The sequence below is a fragment of the Myotis yumanensis genome, unplaced genomic scaffold (assembly GCF_028538775.1).
Source record: "Myotis yumanensis isolate MYYU_CA2020_CCGP unplaced genomic scaffold, mMyoYum1.0.hap1 SCAF_17, whole genome shotgun sequence".
NCBI classification, from domain to species: Eukaryota; Metazoa; Chordata; class Mammalia; order Chiroptera; family Vespertilionidae; genus Myotis; species Myotis yumanensis.
In genome coordinates, this window is record NW_027223768.1 from 27,713,600 (window position 1) to 27,738,053 (window position 24,454).

At 45.9% G+C, this 24,454-nt stretch overlaps 1 protein-coding gene, 1 long non-coding RNA gene and 1 pseudogene across 3 annotated transcripts in view; 1 reads left to right on the forward strand and 2 right to left on the reverse strand.

The window, feature by feature from the left end:
- SMYD2 (SET and MYND domain containing 2) overlaps positions 1–14,747 on the reverse strand; it is a 52,713-nt gene extending 37,966 nt beyond the window's left edge. The window contains exon 1 of the mRNA XM_070397251.1: positions 14,480–14,747. Within this exon, the coding sequence (XP_070253352.1) occupies positions 14,480–14,649 (170 nt within the window). The 5' untranslated portion in view covers positions 14,650–14,747. The remainder of the gene's footprint in view (positions 1–14,479) is intronic.
- On the reverse strand, positions 1,121–3,306 carry LOC138996098 (elongation factor 1-alpha 1 pseudogene; annotated as a pseudogene).
- A 294-nt stretch (positions 14,748–15,041) lies between the features above and the next one.
- Positions 15,042–24,454, forward strand: part of LOC138996243 (uncharacterized) — a 251,841-nt gene continuing 242,428 nt past the window's right edge. Inside the window, exons 1-3 of one of the 2 annotated variants that reach the window (XR_011468736.1) lie at positions 15,042–15,117; positions 19,991–20,115; positions 22,615–22,709. This is a non-coding gene — a long non-coding RNA (uncharacterized lncRNA). Of the gene's footprint in view, positions 15,118–16,557; positions 16,626–19,990; positions 20,116–22,614; positions 22,710–24,454 lie in introns of those variants that run through there. The other variant, XR_011468737.1, reaches the window with a different exon arrangement.

Genomic DNA, 24,454 nt, shown 5'->3' on the forward strand with positions numbered 1-24,454 from the left:
AGAGGTTATCATTAATATTTTGGAACACCGATAATATTAGATTCCCCTATGACCACCTTTGCCCTGACTTCCATAACACCCAGGTGTTTACATACGAAGGGAAAGGACAAAACCAAAGTCACATAAATTCAACTATTTAAAAACTCAAAATGCTCCTCGCTGTATTCCTCACTTCAACATTCAGGCCACAGAGTAGGAAAAAAAAACAACCGTGTGAAAATACCTTTATGACCTAATGCTAAGTGTGAGTTCCCAGAATATAGTCAGGCCTCCTGCAGCCAAACCTGAGTATTAACTCCTTGCCCAACAAATGGGCGATCTGTCCTGAATCTTACAAGAAAATGTATCTTTTCAATTGCTTGCAGAAGAATTTTAAGAGGTGTCACCCTCTCATCCTCTTGGCTTTATTTTTCTATAGATAAACAATCACTAATCGAATTGTCAATTTGTGTAGGTGAACTACCCTAATTGTGGATTTTACCCTGAGGACTCAAACTTATCAGACATTGTTTAAATAGCTGTATCAGACACTTTTCTTTCCTTTTTTTCCTCCTCATGAAACTTGGCTTTAATGGGCTTCAAAAGTATGTGACAGATTCTTGGTCAAGTTGTTTCCATTAAAATGTGCTGATTTTAGCCCAGCCAGCGTGGCTCAGTGGTTGAGTGTCGACGTATGAACCATGAGGTCACAAATGGTTCGATTCCTGGTCAAGGCACATGCCAGGGTTCGGGCTCCATCCCCAACAGGGGGAGTGCAGGAGACAGCCGACTGATGTTTCTCATTGATGTTTCTATCTCTTCATCCCTCTCCCTTCCTTTCTCTCTAAAATCAATAAACTTTTTAAAAAAGTACTGATTTTAAAAACAAATAACTTAAAAAACTGCCACACACACACACACACACACACACACACACACACACCAAAAAAACCCCCAAAAAAACCCACCATATTATCCACAAAACACTCTTATTTCCTTCTGAAGGTTTTATGATGCATTGTATTCATTAACCAGTCTCTTACTATTAAACTTAAAATGGCCAGTTGAGACAAACAGTTCTGAGACCATTCTTCCACCACTGATTAAGAGGGGGGTGGCAGGTATTGGGGATAATGTTCATTCATTTAGCCTTTTGAGCTTTCTGGGCAGACTTCGTAGCTTTGCCAGCTCCAGCTGCCTGCTTGTCTACTGCTTGGATGACACCCACAGCAACTGTGTGTCTCATGTCACGGACAGCAGAACGGCCCAGAGGAGGGTAGTCAGAGAAGTTCTCACCACACACGGGCTGGCCAGGAACCATATCAATGATGGCAATATCACCAGATTTCAAAAACTTAGGGCCATCTTCCAGCTTTTCCCACTCCTCTCCTTCAGCTCAGCACATTTTTAAGTGAGGCGAGCTGTGTGACAATTCACACCGGTGTGTATCCGGCACTGATCTGGCCTGGATGGCTCAGGATAATCACCTGAGCTGTGAAGTCAGCTGCTTCCGCTGGTGGGTCATTTTAGCTTTCACGAGCCACATCGCCATGACCAACATCTTTGACAGACACGTTCTTGACACTGAAGCCCACACTGTCCCTAGGAAGAGCTTCACTCAGAGCTTCATGGTGCACATCATCGGACCTCACTTCAGTTGTAACGCTGATTGCAGCAAAGTGACCACCACTGACAACACCAGTCTCCACTCAGCCCACAGGGACCGTACCCACGCCACCCATTTGGTAGCCATCCTGGAGGGGCAGATGCAGAGTTGGGGGCAGGATGCAATCCATTGCTTCAAGCAGTGGGTCCCAGTGGCATTGCCGTCTTTACGGGTGACTTTCCATCCCTTGAACCAAGGCATGTTAGCACTTGGCTCCAGCATGTTGTCGCCATTCCAACCAGAAATTAGGACAAATGCTACTGTGTCTGGGGTGTAGCCAATTTTCTTCATGTGGATGCTGACTTCTTGAACAATTTCCTCATATCCTTTCTGCCTATGGGTGGCTCAGTGAAACCCACTTGGTTGACACCAACAACAGCTGTTTCACACTCAGTGTGTAAGCCAGAAGGGCCTGCTCACGGGTGTGCCCTATTCTTGGAGATGCCTGCTTCAAGTTCTCCAGCACCTGCAGCAACAATCAGGATGGCACAGGCAGCCTGGGAGGAGCCTATAATCATGGTTTTGATGAAGTCTCTGTGACCTGGGGCATCAATGATAGTCATATAATACCTTCTGGTCTCGATTTTCCACAGGGAGCCATCAATGTGATACCACGCTCACGTTCAACCTTCAGTTTACCTAAGACCCAGGCAGCCCTTCCCCATCTCAGCAGCCTCCTCCTTGTCAAATTTTTCCATGGTTCTTTTGTCGATCCCCCCACATCTATAGATCTGATGCCATTAGTGGCAGAATTGCCGGAATCTAGGTCTCCGATAATGACGGTGTTGAAATGAGTCTTTCACGACCCCCGTGTTCTGGCTGCAAACCCGTTGCGAAAAAGCAGACACTTTTCTTTCAATCCTTACTGATTTCTAAATAAAGGGACCCTTTTTATACTATAAAACCTTGTCCATGAGGCAGGGAAGAAGTACGTTAACTACCTTAGCCAAATCATTTCTTCAGGAAGTATTATTTTCTATGTGTAAGGTAGTGTGTCAGGCTCTGGAGGAATGATTATTTTTATAAAAATGGAGCTTTTTGAGGAAATAAGTCCTACCTTCATGACAGTGATTAATATAAACAGGCAAGATGATTCACACGACACTGAACTGAGAGCAGGAAGCTACTCCTGGGACCAAGCTCGTTAAAGACACAGAAGTGAGGGCACCTACAGAGAACGCTGTCCTGATCATCTTAGAATCCCCACAGTTCGAGCACAGTGCTGGGACAGTAGGGTATTCAATCAATATAAATAGAATAATGAAAAATGGTAATATATATAAATATATATGAATACAATTAAGAGATGTGTGGGCTGGAATATTTAAAAGGGAGCTTCAAAATAGAGATGTATGTTGAGTTGGATCTCTGTTGAGAATGAATAGACTTAGGGTCTAAGGCAGCCGTGGGCAAACTACGGCCCGTGGGCCGGATCCGGCCCCTTTGAAATGAATAAAACTTAAAAAAAAAAAAAAAAAGACCGTATCCTTTTATGTAACGATGTTTACTTTGAATTTATATAAGTTCACACAAACACTCCATCCATGCTTTTATTCCAGCCCTCTGGTCCAGTTTAAGAACCCATTGTGGCCCTCGAGTCAAAAAGTTTGCCCACCCCTGGTCTAAGGCCTTACCTGGACGGGGCCTGCTAGGTTACACATGGGCAAAGGAGGAATGAAAAACAACACGGATATAGAAAAAGGAATGAAGAAAGACTACCCAGATTGTGTTTAGGGTCTAAGTAAAAGAGCAGAGAGAGATAACGCTGGATAGGATGGGGTGGGCACTTCATGGGGAGGACCTGAGCAGTCAAGATTTTGTCCTAAAGAAGATGGGAACCAGTGAAGGGTTCTGCAAGTATTGGCGAGGATTCATTTCCAAAATGAACAGAGTTGTATACTGAGGCTGGTGGTGAAGCCTGCCCGAAGAGCCACTAGTGAGAGAAGTTACAGAAATGAGACCATTCACTTAATCAGTACAGTGCGGCCTTGACTTACGAGTGTCCTGACTAACGAGTTTTTCGAGATATGTCTCTTGGCCGATTTTTTGCTTTGAGTTGCGAGCTAAAATTCGGGTTACGAGCCAGCTTCAGATACCCCACCGCTAGTTGGCGCAGCGAATGTCACAGTGAACGCCACAACATCAGCCCAGCATCACGTGTCATTGTAATGGTGAAAACTGATTTGACATAAGAGTAATTTGAGTTACGAGCTCTGTCACAGAACGAATTAAACTCGTAAGTCAAGGCCCCACTGTATTTACCGAGGTAAGAGAACGCTAGGCCTCAGGCTAAGGGCCGGGGCTACAAAGACGAGGTAAGACCGGTTCCTGTACTCCTTGAGGTGTGGGGAAGGCAGTGTGGAAGGTGCAATGGAGCAAAGGCGAAGGGAGCTGATCCTGGCTGCAGAAGCCAGGACAGACTTCCCAGAACCCGAGAGACATCCAGGCAAAGAAGGACAGAGGGGAGAACAGGCATTACACATTTACCAAAGATATGGGTGTGTGTGCGCACGTGTGCGTGTGCATGCAAGTTGGGACTGTGAGTGACACTGACATTGCAGAGAAAGTTGAATTCTCTTCACTCCTGATGCCCAGTCCTGAAGCTCCCATCAGGCAGTGCCAGCAGGGCCACTCTCTGGAGATGCACAGGAAGAGGAGGTGGAGGTGGGCTTCTTCCTCCCCTCCTTGTATCTAGACAATATTTAGTAGCTGGGTGTCTTAGAAGGCCCAAATATGTGCCCAAGTCAATGAAATATTGAGTGAAATAAGTAGATCGTTTCTAAATTCCAACTATCTTGTGAGCCTGAGAGTTTATCAGATGAAAAAACAAACAAACCCCAAAGGTGTGTGTTTTTTTTAAATACACAGAGAGGAAGGGAGAGGGAGAGAGAGATAGAAACATCAATGAGGAGAGAGAATTATTGATCAGCTGCCTCCTGCATGCCCCCTACTGGGGATTGAGCCGGCAACCCAGGCATGTGGCCTTGACCAAAATCGAACTCGGGACCCTTCAGTCCACAGGCTGACCCTTTATCTACTGAGCCAAACCAGCTAGGGCTCCCTAAAGGTTTTTAAGAGTGACACTTAGAAGTATTTTCTCAGGTGTATGAGTTGACTACATTTCATTAACTTCCAAAAACCGGCCAGTCAAAGCTGTTGGTCCTTGAACACAATGTAGGACTGTTACAATTGCATCAGACCTAAGTTCTACCTTAGTTTGCATAAGTCATGAACTAGAGCAGTGATGGCGAACCTTTTGAGCTCGGCGTGTCAGCATTTTGAAAAACCCTAACTTAACTCTGGTGCCGTGTCACATATAGAAATTTTTTTATATTTGCAACCATAGTAAAACAAAGATGTATATTTTTGATATTTATTTTATATATTTAAATGCCATTTAACAAAGAAAAATCAACCAAAAAAATGAGTTCGAGTGTCACCTCTGACACGCGTGTCACAGGTTCGCCATCACTGAACTAGAGTGTGTGGTGAACCATTTTGGTTGACAGAATTTTCTTTATGACATGCAATGATTACCAGTTTTTAATGAAATAAAGGAAAAGACTCAACCCCCAATCTTAGTGCCTTCAACACAGCATCTGCTGAAACCATACACAGTTCAAGGCACTGGACATTCGCTCTGTAGTATTTCAGATTTTTGTTCCTTTTCTTCACAGCTGTCTCCCAGGGATTTAGAACCCAGCAAGTGCTCCATAAAGAAAATTACTGGTTGCATACATTCACACAACAGAATCCCTACTCTCAGGGAGTTTACCATTTGCTCATAATTCAATGTCTTACTGGTGAGGTGTTGGGAACATCTGAGGCCATCACTGTGAACAGCATCGTCACTGGTATGGAACCAAAGTTCCTGTGTCCGATGCTTCAAGTGGCGCAAATTCAAAATGTCAGGGTTTGGAGTAAGAAGAGGTTTACTGATGGAGAAGGCACCCACTGAGATGAGAGACATAATGGTGCCTCAGACCCACCTTGCTCACTGGACTAGGTTTAGGGTTTTTAAGGGGCTGGGGGAACAGGCTGGCAGGACAAGTTTTAGTTGGAGGATCTTGGAACTCATGGTAACAGCTCCAGATCTTCCTGGACAAGGGACCCTTGGCTTCTGAAAGGGTTTCGGTGTTCAAGTTCCGGTTATGTCCCGTCCTTTGGTTCTGTGGGGTCTGGGGGGTGGGGGTGGACTTTGGTTCCGGCTGGGAACAGCTGGAGGTCAAAGTTCCCTCCTCTACCCATGCTTCCACCACATGACTTAAAGGTTTTGCTCTGTTGTCTCTGAAAAGCTCAAACAGGATAGGGCCATTCTGAGCTGGTTCTGCGGTGACAACTCTGCTACATATTTGTGTGACTGACTGGAGACGAGATTTTGCAGGTGGCATAAGGCCCGTGTTTCTTATACCAGCATCACCCCGGTGAGGAGAATCAACAGAATATAAGCCCGGGCGGGACCCACAGCCCTGAAGAGTCCTTCCTGTTACTCACAGACCGAAGTGAAAAAGTCCAAGGTCTTTCCATTTTTGTCACAGATTGCAACCTAACTCCTCTGAAGAGCCAGGACATCAAATCCTTGACATTTTTTTTTTTATTTGGCTCAGATGAAAAACTATATCTCATGGGTCAGCCAGACTTCCTCGCCACCTTCCTCCCCCCGGATAGGCCTATGTCATCAAGCCCTGGTGTGAAATTCCCTTCTCCCGTGAGCTGGCCTTATTTCTTCTCTCCTCAGGGGACAGTGCGAGTCCTGTGGGCACTGTACATCACAGTGCACGCGTGGATACACACTGCTGTCTCAGCTATTGTGGCAAGCATTCATTTTGGTTTCCAGGCATTATACATTTACCAAAGATAAGCACTTAGGAATTTTCCGATGCACTCCTTCCTGTAAAAGCTAAGCTAATCCATTTTATTAATATGCATACAATATTTCCATTTAATCATCGAAGCCTTCCCCTTCGCGTATAAGAGCCACCAGATTTTATGCTAATAAATTGGCACAAGGAGCTCCACACTATTTTTAAATTTCTGATTGAAGAAGAATCTGAGAGACACAGCTGGATTCTCAGCAAAACGCATGAACTAGAAAGATAAGTTGTTTCCTGCGCCCTCAAGACTTTTTGGCATTATTTTCCTGCTAAATTGCAGATTTCTGTCCTTCAGAGAGGTCTTGAAGAGATCTGATTTCCTTCTGTTCTATTGTGTTGGTGTGAACGCCTTTGCAATTGAAAAGGAGGCCGCTGAGGGTGGTAGGAACAGAGTCAGCAGAAGTTACACAAAGTGAGGTGTGCGGCTTTGTGACTGGGTAGAGCGCCCGTGCTAATGAGGCCAAGGTCGTGGGTTCAACCCCTGAAAAGGCAGTTACTTCAGACAATTCCCTGCTGGAGGACTGCACCCCTAAACTACCGCAGATTTGCTAGAAATCCAAAGATGAGAGGATTGGGAATGTGGGTGGGAAAGGTGATGGTGATGTACAGAGACTGATCATGCAAGTCCCTTGAGAGGGGACAGAGACCTCTGAGTCCCAGAACCGGCCGCTGTCCAGGGGTAAGGGGCCAGAGGCAGGGTGGTCGCTTCTAGGCACGACTATAGAAAGTCTCGGAGCCGCCAGGCTGCCCAGAGGAGGGCCCAACATCTGAATCTGGTCAAGTACAATCAGGGTGCCCTGTTCTAGGTCTGCCTAGCTCCCTGGTGAGGATCAGGACATTCACACACACACTCAGAGATATGCAGGCAAACCTAGAGAGGGGCTGGGCTGTCCGTGAGAGAAGCAGAAATGGCATTAAAGAATCAGTAACAGGGGAAATGATCTTAAATCAAATTGGCCTTGCACAGACCAGATGAAAGCATGCCTTGAACTTCGAAATATGAATACCTTACCCACTCTATACCTGAGGTCCACAAAAAAGGTGTGTGTGTATTGGGGGGGGGGGCGGTGGAGGTGACAAGTCATTAATGACTCCAGGAATATAAAGGATATTTATAATGACCAATTGCCTCCTTAGGAAGCAGAAATGAAGTGGCTTACAATTGTGATTATTTTGTGTTTCTTTATATCGACAAGAAAAATAAAGGGGATATTAACCTAAAGGCAAACGAGGTAAGCCTAGAACACAAAAATAAATAGAAACTTCCTTTGTAATTCTCTATCTCAAGTTCTAAAACAAGCAACTGTGCTGTCCCAGGTTCTCCCCAGTTCTGAGTCCTCCTGAAGACCAGTTGCTGCCAAACTATAGCACTGAGCCCCGAATCTTTCCAAAGAAGTTTAAGACATTTCTCAGCATTTTTTAAAAAACCTTCTGACAGATAGTGTGCAATCGGCTTATCCCACAGAAACACCAGGCAGGGGCCTCCTAGAATAGCTGCATCATAAATGCTGTTTCCAAACCTGGCTGACTTAACTTTGCACAGAGCAAGGTTCTGGAGAATGGATATGTTTAAGAAAAAGGAAAGGGGTTATACCCTGATGCTGCCCTACTAGAAGCATGGAAACCAACTTTGTACGAAGGTCTGAAGACTAAGATGGCAAATTCATCTTAGTTCTAGCATAATATTAAAAAATATTACAAACCCACAAAAGGACCAAATCCTAGTGTTCTTTTTACAGCTTATTACGTAATAATTGATACATATAAAAGAATATATGTAGTTCTTGTGCAAATTCCAAAGCACTGTAATATAAACATCTCTGAACCCATAACAGGAGACGATACAGGCACAAGTCAGCTGAATCTATTTATTTGTTAAAATTTAAAAAATAATGCATTAGTTTGTTGAATTACCTTTTGGGGAATGGGGAAGCAAAAGAGGTGGTAAAAACTGCATTCATTCAGCCTGGCCGGCATGGCTCAGTGGTTGAGCTTCGACCTATGAACGAAGAGGTCATGGTTCTACTTACTCCTAGTCATGGCATATGCCTGGGGTTTCATGCTCAATCCCCAGTAGGGGGCGTGCAGGAAGCAGCCAATCAATGATTCTCTCTCATCATTGCCGTTTCTTTCTCTCTCTCCCTCTTCCTCTCTAAAATCTATAAGCAATATATACGCATTCATTCAAGGAGAAACCAGAGGTGAATTAAGTCCTGGTGTCCAGGTGTGAACGACACAGTAGATTCAGGCCAGAAGGGGCAGAGAGAGGAAGCACAGACTCAACTAGGAAGACAAGGCTCCATCCGTGAAGAGCACAGAGCCTGGCCCTTAGAAGACATTTAATACCCATATAACAATAAAAAGGAAGTGGGATTCAAGGAAGCAACTTAACCTGCCTAACATTCAGTTTCCTCCTACACCTTTGAGAGGATCAAAATAAGAACGTGCCTGGAAATGTTTTATGAGCTGCAAAGAGCAATGTGACTTAAAGTAATGCCATTTTATATGGATCTTCAGATTTTTTTTTTTTTGGATTGAGAGGATTTTCTGCAATTGCTTTTGGGAGGGAAAGGTGCTAGAAGGTGGTTTTAACTCACCGGGGTTTGGATTTCACTTCAGGACATCCTGCTGCTGTTCTGTCTCTTTCATCTCAAATTTGTTTCCAAACGGGCAGCTTGGTCACTGAGCCTCTATAAGCTATAACAGAAGTGATGTTCCCTGCATATGAAAACTACGCATGTTACAGCGCTTGGCACCTTTGAAGTCTAGAGGAGAGAGCAGAGAGGAGCCCTGGTATCCTTGCTGTGTGGAAAATTCTGTTTTCCTCCATCCCCTTTTCAAATATGTGTTTAATGTCACAGTGAAAGAGTATTAAAGTGTCTAAGCATTTTGGAGCTAGAAAAGGTTCTTAAAAAAAAAAAAAAAAAAAAAAAAGCTTTACCCCTGGCCAGTATGGCTTAGTGGGTTGAGAGTCCTGTGCTCCCAAAGACTGCTGGTTCAATTCTCGGTTCAATATGCCCAGTTTGTGGGTTCAATCTCCAATTGATTTCTCTTTCTCTCTCTGTCTTTCCCTCCCTTCCCCTCTCCCTCCCTTCCTCTCCCTTCTACTCTCTCTAAAAAATCAATTAAAAAAAAAAGCTTTAAATGGAACTCACATTTGACCCAATGATCCCACTTCTAGGAATATATCCCAAGAAACTAGAAACACCAATCAGAAAGGATATATGCATCCCTATGTTCGTAACAGCGCAATTTATAATAACTAAGATTTGGAAACAGCCTAAGTGCCCATCAGCATATGAGTGGATTAAAAAACTGTGGTACATCTACATAATGGAATACTACGCTGCGGTAAGAAAGAAGGAATTCTTACCATTTGCAACAGCATGGATGGAACTGGAGAGCATTATGCTAAGCGAAATAAGCCAGTCAGAGAAAGATAAATATCACACGATCTCACTCATTTGTGGAATATAATGAACAACATAAACTGATGAACAAAAACAGACCCAGAGACAGAGAAGCATCGATCAGACCGTCAAACCTCAGAGGGAAGGTAGGGGAGGGGGAGGGTATAGGGGAGAGAGCAACCAAAGGACTTGCATGCATGCATATAGGCCTAACCAATGGACACAGACACCAGGGGGGTGAGGGCATGAGCGGGGGGTGGGGGGGGAGCAACGGGGGGATAAGGACACATATGTAATACCTTAATCAATAAAGAAAAAAAAAAGAAAAGAAAAATTAAAGCTTTACCTGTGTAGGTTTATTATATCATTTCCATTAGGTTTTGAAAAATACTGAACTATTCTGGGGGGGGCCTGAGGTTGAGAGCTAATTCTTTTAGCCCTGGGTCATGGGCCATCTGAATGATGACTCCATTGGCCAGCCATTTCCAGTATTTCCTTCTCAGTATCCCCCACTCCAACCCTAGCACCATAAAAAATAAACACACACACACACACACACACACACACACACACACACCTCCCTGAAATGACAATGTTTGATCACACTAGTTAACATTTAGCCAGCAGAGTCCATCAAACAAGAACAAGCCAGACACCAGGCCAGTTTTGACCACTTACTATATGTTAGGGCTGTGCTGAGCACCCGATTTCCACTACCTCAGGTCTAGTGCGGTGAGTGGGAATTAATGTGCACATTTTACAGACAAAGGAATCTGGGAGTTCAGAGAGGTTACGTTATTCACCTAAAGACAAACCACCAGGAAGGGATGAAGCCAGCATTCAAACCAAAGTCCCTCGTTGGCAGTCTCTAAATAAAAGAAAACCCTGAAATATCGAAATGTCGAAAGTGACAGCACAATATCTCACCTGACGTACAGATGGCTGCATTTTGTATTCTTTACTGTAACTTCTTAGAGGAAATCTGTTGTCTGTATTTTTTAATCTTACTACCCATTGGGGGGGGGGGGGGTGGACATGTGAAAAGAAGGTGGAATCCTTTATTAGAGCCAGTGTCCAATTTTTCACTCAGAAAACAAGGTCACCTGAGACCACGAGAAGCCCTTTCTCCCCTTGGAGACTCCAATTCTCAGAAAATGTTCTGGGAATAAGTAAAATCACAGCAGCCCTGCAGACAACCCCTCGTCTGTGGGCAGAGCAGCTAAGATCACTCTGACAGTTTGGTAAAACAAGGGGAAAGTGGGATGGACATTGCTACTGAACACATCGGGGGACCGTATGCCTTTGTAACTGCTGAAACAAGGCCTCTCCATCTGAATGTTTTGCTCATGTAAACATTTTAAGCCTTAAAAGCACCCCTGAGTGAGCCAGACATAATATAAATTCCTTGAAACTGGGTTCCAACAGCTCTATTCCAAGGAAGTTCAGCGGGCCTTCCTACTTGCCCCCCATAATCTGAACAAAGGAATAAAAAGACAATATTCTTGCCCTTAAATGACCATGAGCCAAGAGAATAAAAGATCAACAAGGGGACATCTGCCCACCTGAGGACCCGCATAGAAAGTGAATATTCAGATGAATACTCACTAGATTATTACAGCGAATTTTTCCATTTTTTCCCTTTCGGAGACAATGTCAAGTGTTAAAATGTGTCAAATACCAAGTCTGAAATGTAATAAAAAAAAAAACTGCCACAAAAAGTTGGCCAATGCCAAAAATTATGTTTGTACAGTGAGTGGGTGTGTTCATAAAATGTATCTAAGAGGTCTGGTAAGAACAGCTCCCAATTAGAAGACATTTATATTTTTAGAAGCTGCCTTCGAGCAGCTGAGGCAAGATACACAAGATCTTCCCAAGTGTCACCTACCCAAACTGAGAAAATGTGACACAAATGTAAAACTCCCAGACATGATCCTTTGTCTGAACTGTCCTGACAGCAACAATCCCATTCCGTGGTGACCTAAGAAACATCCCGTGGTTTGTGGGGTTTTTTCAACTTATAGAACATAATTATTCCTGAAGAAATCACTTATTTTCCTTCAAAATAAGTTAAACCCTCATACAATGAATATGACAGGGAAAATCTCTGGTGGCCCATTTATTTAGGCACTATTGCTTATATTAAACTTCCAGCACAAGAAAGGATAAGGAATAGTTTTCTAAGGTGTGTGTGTGTGGGGGGGGGGGGGGGGGGAGTGGGTTTTGCCCTGTTTGTTTCAATATTTGAGAATTCTGTTCCTACTCCCAGGAGGCACCGTGGAGATGAGACACCCAGGCGTTCCTCTAGGTCAAGGACAACTGGACAGACTGATTTGTCCCGGGTCTTACACAGTTGACAGAGGAAAGGTGCTAAATCTGTGAGCATGATCTAACTAACTCTGAACTAATCAGATTGAACAGAGCTCACAGAGTGGAGTAAGAAGGTATTTCTAATGTCATTCTAGTGTCATAATATCGTGACTTCTTGTGTGTTATTTTAACTGACTTTAGATGAGAGGAAGTGAACCGTGGGTGTTGACAGTTCACCTTCCTAAACCAACAGAGAAAGGTGGGGGAGGTGCCCTAGAACCACCCTAATGCATGTGACAGCTCTGCTTTGGGGCCTAAGGCAGCAATTAGTGAACCTGACAAGTGTCATTCAGTAAATGGGGGGAGGGGTGGGGAAACTTTGTCACATATGCAAAGTTGACCCTGACTGTGCACCAGTTTTCTAAGGTTGGGCGGGGCGGGGGGGGGGGGGGGGGGGGAGCAGATACAGTTAGGACACTCACAGCTAAAGAAAAGCCCTGCTTCTCCCTTCTCAACCCAGAGATATATGATCCTTAATTCATTTGAGGGGAGGAATGGTAACTACCAGCTGAGTACCTACTACGTGTCTTCTCTCACATGACGGACCACCAGCATCCCTGATGTGGGGAGGGGAGACCCCTTCTGGGGTAGGTGATCCTGCTTTGCTCCTGCCTCTCCTGCCACCCACACCGCTTCAGGCTCTGAGCCACAGTCAGGCTCAGAAGATCAAGGGGACCAGTCACAGCAGCCTTTTTAACTTTGGGAAAACCCAATGCTCACTTCACTCAAACGTTGCAAAGTGGTGCCATGACCCTTTAGCTCTTGGCTCACCAATTCAAAGAGCCACATCACATACAGCCCTTACGCTGCCCACCGCATGATTCTGTATCTAGTTCCTTTCCAGGTTCCCCCAAGCGGAAGACAGCTCTGTTAGGGAGTCCGGCCAAGATTACTACAGTATTTAGCTTCTGTCCCTTCTTTTCCTATGCCGTAATGTGGAATCAGGTGCACCGGCCTCGGACATGGAGTACTTGGGTCTATGCCGGACTTGAGACCTGTACTCTACAGGTACCTGCAGGAACTCGGGTGGCTCCACCCAGCCCAAGAATCTCCACTTCAAAGATGAGGAAACTGAGGGTGGGAGAAAGTACAGCAGGGCCCATTTCTCAGAGAGCAGTGGGAGGCCAGGTCCAGACTTCACTCCAACGCCATGCTTCCCAGCCTTGCTGATGTTACCGAGCACCTTGCTCGGTGGGAAACGGGCAAAACTGAAGAGACCGGATTTCATTCCCTGAACTACGGGTGTGACTATTTATACACAGTCACACTTCCTCTCTGGGCATTAGTTTTCCTGCTTGTAAAATGGTGAGAGAGGGTGTTGTATTGGTGACTTCTAAAGTGCCTTTCGGGTCTGAAACTATCATAAGGCTTGAGGCGATCATTATGTGTGGGTGTATGTGGATGTATGTGCATACATACAAACATAGACATATATGCATACGATATGCTACAATTAAATGCCATTTTCAACCACACATTTTGCGTAATTCCCCCCCCCCCCCGACCCCCTCCCCTAATGGCCATGTCTTCCCAGTTCTGAGCCAGGTCTCCATGCGTCCCATCTAGAATCCCAGGCGTGTGGTCAGTGCCCCCGTGGCTTCTCTCCAAACACCAAGTGCAGAGCGCGCGAAGGAAGAAGAGGGGCCAGGTACTGTACATGAATATTAAGTATCATGAAGCTCCTTGGAGGAAATCGCAAGTCTGCGGCAGGGCTGGGCTGCGGGGAGGGGGGGGGGGGGGGGGGAAGCACACACCGCAGGAAGCACAAGTTAAAGGTGACAGACTACGGCTGCCTGCACCTGGGGCCCCGCTGGCACTGCCCAGGGTGGGCAGCGCATGGCCTCGCGTGGAACAAGGCTGGCTGCGCGCCACGCCCACGGGTGGGGGCAGTCCCCTGCTCTCGCCCAGGTTGGCATCTCCCACGTGGGCAACTCTGAAAACGTGCGGCGGGAACTTGGCTCCTGCTTCCTACATCACGTGGCTGGCCCGGTGGGGTTAAAACGACCCGCCCGCCGCCGGACCTCCCCTAGACCGCCCCCCCCCTTCGCCGCCCCCCCACCTGAGGGGCCGGCGCTAGGACCCCGCGCGCCGCACGCACTTCCTCCCGCCGCGGTCCGCGCCTCTGCCCGGCGCCCGCGCCCCCGCTCCCGCCGGCGCCCACCCGCGCCGCCCGCGCCGCCTACCTGGCGAAGCAGTGCTCGCAGTGGTTGCCCCGCTCGTTGACCGTGAGCACGCAGGCGTAGGCCGGGCAGGAGAAGAGCAGGTCCCCCACCTGGAAGGGCTGCAGGGCGCGCAGCCCCCGGCCCTTGCCCGGGCTGCAGAAGCGCTCCAGGCCGTCCCCCTCAGCCCGCATGGTGCGCCGGCGGGAGGGCTGCGCGGCGCCGGCCGAGCCCGAGCTGCTCCCCGCGAGCTGTTATTGGAGAAGCGTCACCCCGAGCCGCGGGGGGGGCGGGGTGGGGAGCCGCCCGGCGGACGCGGCGGCGGCGGCGGCCACCGCTCCCCGGAAGGGACGACGGCCCCGCCCGGCCCTCGCGCGCGCCCCGGGAGGGAGGGGGACCGGCCCCGCGGCCCCGCCCAGAGCGCGGGACCCTCGGCGGCCGCCCGCTCCCTGTCGGGCCGCTTCCGGTGTGGCCGCGACAAAGAACGGCGGCCCCGGCGGCTCCGGGAAGGAGGGCGGGAGACGTCTGCGCCTCCGCCGCGTCTCCACGGAGCGCGGGACGCTGTTCCCTGCCCCGTGGGCGGATGGCCGCCTGCCTGCGGGGATCCGTGCCCGAGGCCTCCCCTGCACAGTCAGCCTGGCCCCTGGGAGCACCCGCCCTTGGTAATTGGAAGGGGGCACAGAGGTTTCCCCACCTTGCGCTCTGATGTCCTAAAGAAGCCACCGGGAAACACGGGGGAGAAATCACAGTGGGAAAGTTGATGTGCCGAGGGTGAAAGGGTTCTAACCGTGTGAGGCTTTAATTCGTCTAGAGTCACCGTGAGTGTAGGGTGTGAACTGTTTCCCCTCTGCCCCCCTAGGGGGGTTTAGCAGCAAGGCCCTAACAGCGGTTCTCAACCTGTGGGTCGCGACCTCTTTGGCGGTAGAACGACCCTTTCACAGGGGTCGCCTAAGACCATCCTGCATATCAGATATTTACATGACGATTCCTAATAGTAGCAACATTACAGTTATGAAGTAGCAACGAAAATAATTTTATGGTTGGGGGTCACCACAACATGAGGAACTGTATTTAAAGGTCCAGAAGGTTGAGAACCACTGTGAGAAATGCGGGGGGGGGGGGGGGGGGCGGGGGCGGGGGCGCAGGCCCACGAGGAGACTGCAGACATTGAACAAGCAGAGGACTTTAAGGCTCTTGTTGGGGGCAATGCCAGGCTGTGGCCAGAGCCCTCAGCTAGAGTTTGCAGTGGTTTTAACAGTCACCTGAGAAAAGTCAGCTAGGTTATGAGTCGCCTAGAGGAGTTACAACACCCTAAGCACATAGAGCAGTGCTTATTAGCATTAGTCCTGTACATGTGTGTGCTGTTGGGTGTTTTAAGATGAGAAGGCTGTAATCTGTGTGCACATAGGATTATGTAAAGGCCGAAACTGGCGCGCATACAGTAAAGACTAACAGCGTGGAGAGTTTAGCAGAAAACACTAATACTTAACACTCAGGTTTGTTCTCAAACTGTGTTACCCGTGTAAGGTCAAGACTAGTGTAGCAAGATGTGATTTGGAAGATGCCATGAGATCAGTGGACTTTTTGACTCTATTTGACTTAAATTCCTAAAGTGAATAAGCCTCTAGCCTTCCTGTAAAAAAAAAAAAAATACATCAGAAATATCATTTCACTCCTGCATTTTAAGAACCGTTCACTGAGAGCACCCACCATGTGCCAGATAGAAAGATGGACAAAGTGTAGCTCTTTGCATTCAACACATTCACAATCCAATAATAATTATTACTAGTTATCAAGAATTATGGGCCAGGCATTGTACTAAGTGCACTAATCACAATATTTCATTTAATCTGTGGTTTCAACAGTGAGTTAGGGTTATAGCTCCCATTTCTGAAATTAGACAACTAAGATTCAGAATCATTTCCAAGACCACACAAGTAAGTTGCAGAATTTGGTTTCAACCTCAGGTCCGTCTGAAATTGAGGCCCACACTCTTACCGCGGCTATCCCTGTGCAAACAAACACAGCTCACTTCGTGTTGTTCTGGCGGCTTGGACAAAGTGTTCTGTGAGAATTCAGGCAGTGAGGGACACACTCAGCCGGAGGAAGGTGCCACGTTCAAGAGATGTTTGAGCTGAGCCTAAAGGATGGATGGATGAGCTTAAAGGAGGTGAGAACAGTTTTCCAGGCAGAGAAAACCACGTGCAAAGACAGGGACCTCAAAGAACAGTGTGTAGTTGGGCCCCCTGAGTGGTTCTGAGCGGAGTGTAAGTGCTCAAGGAGAGGACAGCTGATGAGGCAGAAACGGGGGAAGTTTTGTCCCCCACATGGTGTGGGAGTCCCTGGAAGTGTCCAGGCAGAGGGGTGCTATAATCAGGGATGTTATATGCTCAGCTCTACTGGAAGTCTTGCAGGTAGATTGGAAAGGGACAGGACTGAACACAGGACCACCAGTGAAGGGAGCATTTGCAGTATTTTAAGTGAGAGGTGAAGAAAGCCAGAAGGAGGCAGTGGCATCAGGGAAAGAAGCAAAGGTGTTCAAGGGTAATTCCAATTTCTTGTTTGGCATAAGGTTTCTTTTCCGCGTGGGGAGATATATGGCAAGCAGATAACAGCTAGTGTCGACTTTCTTTCTAGCTGTAGCCTGATCAGTCTTCTAGGCAGGAACCATAAATATCCTAGAATGTTGGGACCAGTAAGAGGCATTTTCTTACTAATGAGGAAAGTCAGGGCCTGTGAAGTGAAATGAATTGCCTAAATAACCCAGTGGCAGGCAGAGCTAGCATGGGAGCCCACACATGTGCATTCAACATTTAAATATTCATTACATGCTTACTGTGTTCCAGCAACAGAGAGATGGGCTGGTGATAGAATGGTAACAAAAGCTGGCTCATTCCCTGCCCTCGCAGAGCTCTGTACGTTCTGGTGGAGGAAGCAGACTTTGATCACATAATCACACATATCAACAGTCAGTGGTCTCAAGTTCTTAGGGGGGAATCTAACCTAGTCTAGGGAAGCTTTTTGGAGACAGGGATGCCTGGACTAAATCCAAAGGATGAATAGAATTTAATCAAGAGAAGAGGTGGAGGGACAAGCATTCAAACAGAGGGAACAGCATGTGAAAAGTTCCTTTGGTATGAAAGACATGACTGGAGCAGAGCTACACGGAGAGAGTTGTTCCAGGTATTTTTAGGGGGTAAGTAGCTCTAGTTGGACAGGCTACAGGAGTCAGAAAAGCCTCTGACAGGTGCCAGACTACTACGTTAGATAAACTTTATGCCAGACACACTAAGTTGATTTTGGCAATTGTGTTTTATGATAGATGGGTATTATATGTTAATGAAAGAAATTGCTCAAACCCTAGAAGTTTCTGAGTACATGTCTACATCGGCAAACCTTGGATAAATTTTGAGGCTATGTAGTTTTTAACTCTGATTTCTGGGAGCTTTAACCAGTACAAAGAATAAAAGATGACGTGGAAGTAAACACACAGTTATAAACAGTAAGCAATTTACCGTTGCAAGGATTAATTGTGCAAAGTAATCTATTGTTTACGTTTTTGTTGTATGCAATTTTTTCTTCTCTCATTGAGAAAAACATTAGCATAGCTACTGAGGTGTCTTCCCAGGCAAGCGGTGGCTGAGGTAGACTGGTTCTTGTGGTGAAGGTGACTGAGGTAAGGACACGGGGAAGGGAGCAGTCTCCTTTCAGAAACATGCCTGTGCTGAACACAGAGTGACTTGAGATGGGAAAATAGTCAAGCAACAGCCACGAATTTAGGCCCTTAAATTACGAAGAAAACTGTTTAAAATGAATGGTCAAGGAATGGCAACAACCCAGCCTGGGCAAATTGCGATGACAGCACTCTTAATGCAACTCATGCTTGTCACTCTCACTCGGAATTCTCACATTCCGTGAAAGTCACCTTGCAGCTGCCGGGGCCCCTCCATCTCTTCCACGTTCTCTGCCCACGGTTTGGAAGGAATGGAGTTTTCCATTGCTTCGCCTCACTGTGGCTCACAGGAAGCGATACAAAGATGAAGACCCCCTTTGCTTCATGTCTCTAACCTAGAAATTGATCTAAGTCGTGAGGGAAATTTCCTTCCAATCACAACTTGGCATGTGAAGGGAATAGCTCTGGCCTAGGGAAATCAAGCCTTAGCTAAGATGGAATACGGATGAACATGGGCAGTGGACTGGTACCCTATAGTGGCATACCTCTATGTGCATTTCAGTTATTGATTATGCATTATGTGTCTACACTGGGATAGACCGTTGTCAGACAAAGGTGAAAAGACCAATATACATGCAAAGAGCTATGCAGTGGCTGAATAATGGCATCTAAAGATATTGGTTCCTAATCCCGGAACCCATAAATGCTACCTTCTATGGTTACCTTAGATGTGTTCAGTTGAAGACCTTGAGGTGGCATGACTGTCCTGGATTATCAGGTTGGGCCCTCAATGCAAGCACAAGAGTCTGTATAAGAGATTGGACAGTCAGACAAGGGGGCAGCAATGTTATCACAGAGGCAAGGTTAGAGCAGTGTTGCTACAAACCCAGCAATGCAAGGACCACCAGAGACAAGGAACAGATTTTCCCTGAAGAGCCTCTGGAATCAGTGTGGCCCTGCCAACTCCTTGAGTCCAGCCCAGGGATACTGATTTCAGACTTCTAGCTTCCAGCTCCATGAGTGAATACATTTCTGTTGTTCTAAGCCACCCAGTCTGTGGTAATCTGTCACAGCAGCCACAGGAAACTAATACAAATGATAACCATAAAAGTTTTACTAGGGGAACGAACAAAGAAAGGCTTCACAGAAGACCTGATATTTTAGCTCCTTCCAGAAGGAAGATTAAAGATTGACCCTGAGAAAGAGTCTGCCCTGCCCGCCCCCCTCCTCCCCCCCCCCCCCCCCCCCCCGCCCCAAATGGGTTTAGGAACCTGAAGATGTAAACTCACTGGGATAGGAGAGAACTTGACAATCCAGAGAATTCTTTTTCTTTTACTTAATAAGCACCACTAGGTGCACTTTTAAATTATATTCTCACTTTATCCTCCTAACAGCATTTGATAGATGAAGGCACTGAATTACCATAGTTGGGTAACCTGTTCAGCTGAACAGTGGAGGGTGGACTCGAAGCAGGCTGTGTAGCTATGCATCCATGCGCTGGACCACTGCACCTTGCTGCCTTCCTATTTGGCCTGAGTGATAGCCCTAGTGAGGGATCTCAGGTGAGGCTGGAGAGGCAGGAGTGCTACCATGATAAAGGGTCCTGTAAGGCTGTGGGCATAGGGTTAGGGCACAATTCAGCCAGAGAAGGAATTTGGCAGATGTGATCCAGTTGTTGCTTTAGAAAGGTCACTTTTCATGGCTGAATGTAGGATAAATTACAGGAGGGTGAGTGCAGGGAGAGAGGAATATGGAGTCAATGCAATAGGTAGTCCAGGGGAGGGATGTGGCTGGCATGAACAAGGGCAGTGACAGTGGTGATGGAGAGGAGGGATATGGATTTGAGAACTTTTCATTAACAGGACTTGGGGATCAAAGTGCATGAAGAGGAAGAAGAAGGGGAACTATGAGCCATGAAAAAATACGGTGACAGCTGACATCACCTCCTTCCAATCCCTCCAATTCATTTCCTCCCACCGTTTATCCTGTGAGTATTCCTCAAACAAGATCTTGTTATTTCTTCCACCTCTATGTTTCCAATTTAACCCTCCTGTATTTCCATTCCTAGGCCCCTCTGCCCTTATGGCCTCACTTTGGGATTGCTGCAATAGCAATAATATTTTGAGATAGCCAAGGGTCACTCATTGGGCTCTGTGTTTCCTTTTATACCCCTTGCCCTTACTGCCCATTCAGTGGCATTGACTCACGAAGAAATTATATTTATGTGTTAGATTCTGAAACATTTTCTGGGTGACTGAAGTTCTGAAAGAACTGATACAGTTTTGATGCGTGGTGATATTTTAATATTAAGGGTATGTTATACTGGGAATGTTTGACCCAGCTCCTAGACTTTCTTGTTGGTCTTTGGTGGAGGGGAGGGAGGAGGTATATTATTGTTATTTTCCTGATCACGGAATCATAGGTGTTGGCTTGCAATGCTGACGAGTGTCCTGTGTTGCTCTGCTGTCTCAGTAGCGAGCAAAGGTGTTCACTTGGACATAAAGAAACCTCTGCTTCAAGCTGAAGAGCAGCAAGAGCATCCCCTAACGCATAATTTACAGACCTAACCCAGCCTCGCAGCCGCACTGCAGCATTTTCCTATAGAGGCAGAGTTACCATGGAAGGAGAAACTATTTATATCAGTGGGAGGAATACTGAAGCCAGAGAAAAGTACATACATAGTTATTTGAGAGTCAGTTTTATCATTTCTTAAACTACCAGCCATATCCTCTTGTATTGAGAGGGGGAAAAGGGAGACAGAGATTAAGAAGCAGAGCTTAAACTGGGTTTGTCCTCAGCATTCAGGAAATATAATAGTTCTAACTAGATACTAAAAATAGAATAAAAAGGCATCAAAAACACAAGGCCCTATTACTGACATTCTTGGTTCTCATCTAGACTTATAAGTTGTTGTTTTTTTAAATCTCTGTAAAGTCTTACTACCTTTTTCCCCATTTAAAAACCCACACACACAAAAGGAGGTACTAAAATGTAACAAAGTTTAGAATTCGTGCACATTTCTGTTTTGTTGAGAACAGGCTAAGTTTCTTATTTGGGGGAGGCCAGCTTATCTAACAGCTGGAAGGAGGGTATGGACACAGAATTTGATTTTGTTACCAAAGGCTGATGGCTTTGAGCAACTTGCCTGGAGCCAGATTTTTGGTGTTTTATGCTCCCTCTAAAATCCTCTCTGATTCTATGTGAAAGCAGAAGAGTTCCATAAAAAGAAGAGATGGCCCTGACCAGTATGGCTCAGATGTTTGAGCCTCATCCCACACAACAAAAGGTCGCTGGCTCCATTCTGGGTCAGGGCACATGTCCAGGTTGCAGGCTCAATCCCCAGTAGAGGGTGTGCAGGAGGCAGCCAATCAGTGTTTCTCACATAGATGTTTTTTTCTCTCTCCAAGATCAATTAAAATATATTTTAAAATAAAGAAATCTATATATATAAAAGCCTAAGCTACTGTTCAACTGGTAGCTATGATGTGCACTGACCACCAGGGGGCAGACGCTCAATGCAGGAGCTTCCGAGCTGCAGTGACTTGGCAACTGCAGTTCTCAGGAGATGCACCTGGAACCAGAGAGGAGGGAGCCCGATTCCAGGGTGCATCACCCGAGAACCACCCTCTTGCAATCCGAGACCCCTTAGGGTTGTCAGAGAGCAGGTTTTGGCCTGATCCCCACAGGCCAGGCCAAGGGACCCCCCATGAATCTGTGCACCAGGCCTCTAGTATATTTATAAGTAAGTATGTTTATAAGTAAACTAGTGACCCGGTGCACAAATTCATGCACATTGAAAGGAAATTAATTAGAAGGTAGCTGGTGGGGCAGGACTGGACAAGATAGGCTGGACATGCCCTGGAGCCAACCTCTAGTGGTCCCTCCCCAGCTGCAGCTGGGATGGCACCGCAGCTCGAAGGGCATCTGCTGAGTAAACGGGATCCCTCTGGCAGGTGGGGTCCCTCAGCCTGGCCTGCGAGGATGGGGCTGAAACCGGCTCTCCTAACATCCCCCAAGAGGTCCTGGAGTGCAAGAGTGCACTCTGCAAAGTTGCTGTCATACCAGGTGTGGAACACAACTGCAGGTGTGCAATAAACCAGATTCGGGGCCAACAGTACCCCAGCAACAACATAACCCATGGCCGAAAGTGGAACTGTGCGGCCCTGCGAGGAATCGGGCTCCCTCCTCTCTGGTTTCAGGGAGCATCACCTGAGAACCGCTGCTGCCAAGTCACTGCAGCTTGGCAGCTCCTGTGTTGAACATCTGCTTCCCGGTGGTCAGTGTGTGTCATAGCTACTGGTCGGATGGACACTTAGCATATTCGCCTTTTATATAGAGAGAATATATAAATATATAAATAATTATACATAAATAAATAAATAAAATAAATCCTATTTAAAGCTGCAAAGCCTTAGTCTACCTTTTTTATAGGTTTAATCTTTACATAAAGTTTGAATATACCACTATAGTTTATTTCTTTTTTAAGAGAGAAAGAACATACAGGAGAGGAAAAGACAACAGCGGTGACTTGAAGAAGAAGCCATATGAAAGCTGAAAATGGTCAACTGTCAGCACCTAACTGTAAGCTATTATCGCAACACTTAAAAAAGGATATTTGATTTAGTTGTTTTTTTCCTAATAAGAGTTAAAGATTAGTAACATGAAATGTTTGAATTTTTTTGGGAAATAGTTAAAATTTAAGGTAAATACAATATCTTTTCTTAAGCTAGTAAAGAAAATGTGTTACTTTGCTTGATAACAAATGAATTTATGCAAGATGTTATCTTTAAATACAGCTAATTTAAGACTCAAAACAATTACTTTTTAAATCCTCACCCAATGATATGTTTTTATTGATTTTTAGAGAGAGAAAAAAAAGGATCAAACCCACAACCTAGGTATGTGCCCTGACCAGGAATCGAACCTACCATCTTTTTTTGTGCATGGGAGTACGCTCCAACCAACAGAGCCACCCAGCCAGGGCATGACCTAAACAATTATTTTGAACTATTTTGAAAAGTACACACAGGTCAGAGCTGTGGAGAAGTCAAAGTTAAACTAGACCCATTTTATGTCCTCCAGGAATTTAGAATTTAGAAAAGGAAAGATGATATATACTTAGCTATAAAAATGTACTAGAATGGCCTGGCCAGTGTGGTTCAGTGGTTGAGCATTGACCCATGAACCAAGAGGTCACTGGTTCAATTCCCCATCAGGGCACATGCCCAGGTTTCGGACTTGATCCCCAGTAGGGGGCGTGCAGGAGTCAGGCAATCAATGATATTTCATTCTATCCCTCTCCCCCCAAATCAATAAAAGCATATTTTTTAAAAAAATGTATTGGAATGTAAGATTCCTCATGAAGACAAGGTGACTAGGCTGTTTTGCTCCAGGCAATGCCTGAAGCAAGGTAGGTGTTCAATAAATATTTGTTGGATGAATGGATAACGCAAGGCAGAGAATGTTGAGTCATGAGAATTGTAAAAAAAAAAAAGGCCCTGGTCAGTGTGGCTCAGTTGGTTGAGTGTCCTTCCGTGCACCAAAAGGTTGCTGGTTTGCAGTCGAGGCACTGGTCGACGTTTCTCTCTCCCTCTCCCTTTCGCTCTCTAAAATCAGTAAAAACATATTAAAAAAATATTTGTAAGTGAAATTACAAATTTCAATTGCAATAGGAAGGACAGGTGACTTCAGCATCTTTGAAGTTATATACTTAAAGTTAATTAAGCAGACAGGCCATGAACAGAATTGCCTTTGCGTTACAATTGTTTTTCAAATCCACCAATTGCTTTGTCATCCTCTTCAAGATCGATCCTGAACACATTAGGTATTTAAATACATTACTTGTTACACTGGGCTCCATGAAATGAATGTTAGACTAGATGACAAATATGCAAGGTCTTTTTGGAAGGCTGGATGATTATATGGGTAATGATTACGTGAGTAGCCCATCAAAGCTCTGATTCATAGACAGTATTGCCTAGGAGAGAGACCTAACAGGAAGATGTTCGATAAATAACAGCAGGGGTGTTATGCAAACATGACAAAACGTGTGAGGACAATACATTAATGACTGAGGTTTGGGAAATGGGGGAAAAATATCATTAAGGTCATTTTAGTTTTACTGTTTTATTATTTAAACTGACTTCAACCAAAAAACTTGCCTTTGCCCACCCTGTATAATGCTAGACCTAGTTAACTTTGAAATCCTTTGGACTGTGTTTTCTCACAACTTTCTGAATAGTTGACTAAATACACATAGTGGCTGTTTGTCTTGGGGTGCTTTCTTACACTGAGCTCTTTACTAGATCTCAGCGACTCTGGTGCCT